Source organism: Suricata suricatta, chromosome 2 (assembly GCF_006229205.1).
Source record: "Suricata suricatta isolate VVHF042 chromosome 2, meerkat_22Aug2017_6uvM2_HiC, whole genome shotgun sequence".
Classification (NCBI taxonomy): domain Eukaryota; kingdom Metazoa; phylum Chordata; class Mammalia; order Carnivora; family Herpestidae; genus Suricata; species Suricata suricatta.
The window spans coordinates 178,091,413-178,095,752 of NC_043701.1; the positions used below are offsets into that span (position 1 = coordinate 178,091,413).

Below are 4,340 nucleotides of genomic sequence, written 5' to 3' on the forward strand. Positions count from 1 at the left end.
GTGGTTTTTTTTTTAATTGTAGAATGGAAGAGCAGCCTGTGTGCTCCTACTTGGAAAAGATTCTCACTAAAAATATGGAACTGATGGAAAGGAGGCTTGTGGACTACATCGATCAGCGGCTCCGGGGCCTGCAGGAGCACATAGACGCCCAGATCGCGTCGTTAGCGGGCGTGCTGCAGAGCCCCTTCTCCCCGGCCGCCGGGACGGCGCTCGGGCACGGGGACGCTGGAGAGGGACTGTCAAACGGAGAAAGATAGGTGCTCAACGCGTACGACGTGCTGCGGATATTGATTGCAAAATATTTATTACAAAGCCCAGACCCCACAAGTTCAAAGCAAGTACTCACTGGCATTTGAGGATCGTCCTCCATAGAGTGACCTCAGCGTTCCTTTTAACTGTAGCAGTTCCCGTAAACCCGGTCCTGGGCGCCGAGCTGTAACGGGATGGGGTGATAGATTATTTTTGTTTACATTGTTCACTGTGACAGAAATGTGTGTGTATTTCTGGCTTAAGTGTTTAAAAACGTTAAAGATTTTTAATGCAATCCTTGAGTCTGTGTCGTATAATGTTTTTGATAGAAGTACTTTTTTTATTTATAATAGGGCTTATTTTATGGTCTTGGAGTATGAAAAATAAGTCAGTATTTGAAAATTTTCCTTTTTCTAATTGGTTTTTCATGGAAAATTAGATACGTAAGACTTAAAGGCCTTTCATTCAGATCCCTAATGGACATCTGGAGTTGGCTACGCTCAGATAACGGCTGAGATGCAGTGTTTGGTGTGTGTGCGTGTACACGGGGCCGTTCCATCCGGTCCGGTGCAGCAACGCCATGCGTAGGGAGTAAACGTCAGGACTGGCCTGTTCCTTGCTGGGATTATTACTTTAGATCAATAAAGTGAGAGAATTCATCCTGTGGCATCTCAGCAAACCCAGAAAGCGTCCGGAACCGTCCTTTCCTGAGCCGCCGCAGGCTCCTGCCCGAGGCCTTCTCTCGAGGGTTTCCAGCGGGTCTGCCGCGGAGGGAGAAGGCGTGCGAACCACGGAGACTGCGGCTGTCTGGCAGACGTAGTTTTCTGAAATGGTAACTACCGTGTGTGTATGTGTGTGTGTTAAAGAGTGATCTGTTTGGTCTTAAAAATAAATGTTATCTACTTTGGAAACTACCTGTCTCAAATAAATAGAAATTTTTTTTTCAGTGAATCTTTGTTTAAAAATATTTTATTTTTATGAAAATGGGGTATCACACTCATTCTGTGTTTTGGTGAATTTATTCTTTAAAATAAGGGCTAATTGGGGTGCCTGCATAGCTCAGTCAGTTAAATGTCCAACTTTGGCCCAGGTCATGATCTCGTAGTTCATGAGATCGAGCCCCGCTTTGGGCTTTGTGCTGACAGCTGGGAGCCTGGAGCTGCTTCAGATTCTTCTCCCTCTCATTCTGCCCTTCCCCCACTTGCTCTTTGTCTCTCAGAAATTAATAAATGTTAAAACATTTCTTTAATAAAAAATAAAATAAAAATAAAGGCTAATTTAGGGGTGCCTGGGTGGCTCAGTGGGTTAAGCGTCCAACTCTTGATTTCAACACAGGTCATGATCTCACAGTTCATGAGATTGAGCCCTGCGTTGGGCTGTCAGCACAGAACCCACTTGGGATTCTCTCTCGGCCCTTCCCCCGCTCATTTGCTCTCTCCTCTCTTTCTTTCTCAAACATTAAAAAAAAAAAGAAAAGAAAAATTTTTAAATAAAAACAGCACTGGTGCCTGGTTCCCTCCCCACCACCCCCAGAATATTGAGCTAATTGTACAGTGTTCAGCCTGGGCATCTGGGATTTGGGAAGCTCCCCTGCCAAGCATGATGCAGAGCACAGTCTGGAACTGCAAGTTTGGTGTTTCAGGGCCAAGAATCAGGAACTAGACTGGCCGGGTTCTGATGCTGGTCATTCCCTTACCATGTGACCTGAGACAAGTTCTCAACCTCCATGGGAGCCCGTGGGGGGCACAGCGCCCTCAGGGCCTGTCCGCCGTTGCCATCGTCTGCAGGGTTGTGGGTTCTCCTGCCACAGCTTCTGGGAGCAACTGACATCTTTCCACAGGCTTTTCAGTCGGGCCAGACGCTTCAGGCATCCTTTTTGGAAGACAAAGTCTCTACGTGAAGCAGGAAGGTGGTTCAGATGCTTTTCTGTTCTGGTCTCTCTAGCGCCCGGGTGCAGTCCTCAGGGGACTGCGTGGCAGGACAGGGCTTGGTGGTCCTCACCTCCTGCATCGGCGCCCCAGACCGCCGCGTAGCTAAAAGTGGACGCCATTTAGCTCCTCACCGAGTAAGCCACCAGAAATGGATTTCCCCTCCATGAAGTTCGGGGAGAAATGCATTTCCAATTTTTCTACATGGAGCCCATAAAGAACAGAATTATATTAGGCCCTGAAGAAAGATCATTTTAGAAAGAAGTTTTAGGGTATCTGGGTGGCTCAGTCGGTTAAGCATCCAACTCTTGGTTTTGACTTGGATCATGATCTCACGGTTTGTGAGTTCAAGCCCTGTGTCAGACTCTGCGCTGACAGTGTTGAGCCTGCTTGAGATTCTCTCTCTCTCCCTCTCTCGACACCCCCTCTCATTCTCTCTCTCCTTCTCTCAAAATAAAAAAGAAAGAAAGAAGCTTTAATTGAATGTGAATAAACACTTCCTAAAAATACCTAAGGGTTTATACTCCACTGTTAGAGGAACAAAGCGTTTCATTTTCTTTTCCTGTGGCTGGTGAGTGATATCCCTACAAAAATAGCATTTGACACTAAAAATTCGCCTTTTTACTAAAATCTGTGTTTTGGCGGTATTATTTTTAAGATATGATTGACAAAAGTTGTTGTATTTGAGGTTGTACAACATGATGTTTTGATATATCGATATATGATATATTGTGAAATGATTACCCAAATCAAGCGGATTAACGTTAGCACCTCAAATAGTTCCCACTTTGTGGGGGGGAACACTTGATATCTATGTATTTAGCACATTCACGTATACAGTCTAGCCGTCTGTAGGCAGCATGCTGTGCGTTAGGAATCCAGTACTTCTCTTGTAGTTAGCACCCGTTACCTTGAAAATGAGTACCCTTAACCAGCATCTCCACTTCCCCCGCACCTCGTCTCTGGTAACCACCAATCTAACCATTCTACTCTCTTTTACACTAAGTTCAACTTTTTTGGGGATTCCGCATATAAGTGAGATCATGCATTTGTCATCCTGTGTCTGGCTTATTTCACTTAGCATAATATCCAGGTTTACCCGTGTTACTGCACATGGCAGGGTTTCCTTTTGTTTGTTTGTTTTTTTACTTTAACTCCATATAGTTAACATACAGTAGTATATTAGTTTCAGGTGTACCAATGTAGTATTCAGCAGTTCTGTGTACTACCCAGTGCTCCTCGAAGGATTTCCTTTTTTAAGTCTGAATAATAAACTCAAAATGGATTAAGGACCTAATTGTGAGACCTGAAACCATAGTAATCCTAGAAGAGAGCATAGGCAGTAATTTATTTCTCCGACATTGGCCATAGCAACATTTTTGTGGATATGTTTCCTAAGGAAAAGGAAACAGGCAAAAATAAACCATTGAGACTATATCCTTTTGCACAGCAAAGGAAACAATCAACAAAACTATGGAACTCATGAAATAGGAGAAGATATTTGCAAATGACATTCTGATAAGGAGTTAGTATCCAAAATATATAAAGAATTTATGAAGGGGCATAGTTGAGTGGCTTAGTAGGTTAAGCATCCAACTCGACCTCAGCTTAGGTCTTGAACTCAGGGTCAAAAGGTCAAGCCCTGTGTTGGGCTCTGCGCCAGATGTGAAGCCTACGTTAAAAAAAAAAAAAAAAAACCTTATTCAACTCAACACCAAAAAAGACCCCAAACAATCCAATTTAAAAATTGGCAGAAGACATGAACAGATATTTCTCCAAAGAAGACCTACAGATGGCCAACAGACACATGAAAAGATGCTCAACATCATTCATCAGGGAAGTGCCAATCAAAGCCACAATGAGGTATGCCCTCACACCTGTCAGAGTGGCTAAAATCAAACTGAACAGAAATAAGTTTGGTGAGGATGTGGAGGAAAAGGAACCCTCACACACTGTTGATGGGATATAAATTGGTGTGGCCACTGTGGAAAACCGTATGGTGGCTTCTCAAAGAATTAAAAATAGAACTACCATATGATCCAGTAATACCACTTCTGGGAATATATCCAAGGGAAACACTGCTGAAGAGATACCTGTCCTCCTACGTTCGTAGTTGCACTATTTACAATAGCCAAGACCTGGAAACAACATACGTACATACGT

At 43.8% G+C, this 4,340-nt stretch overlaps 1 protein-coding gene across 1 annotated transcript in view; it reads left to right on the plus strand.

Moving 5' to 3' along the window:
• LOC115276523 (uncharacterized protein C10orf88 homolog) overlaps positions 1 to 1,163 on the plus strand; it is a 16,228-nt gene extending 15,065 nt beyond the window's left edge. Inside the window, exon 6 of the mRNA XM_029920562.1 lies at positions 23 to 1,163. Coding sequence (XP_029776422.1) covers positions 23 to 257 — 235 coding nt within the window. The 3' untranslated portion in view covers positions 258 to 1,163. The remainder of the gene's footprint in view (positions 1 to 22) is intronic.
• The last annotated feature ends 3,177 nt before the right edge of the window (positions 1,164 to 4,340 follow it).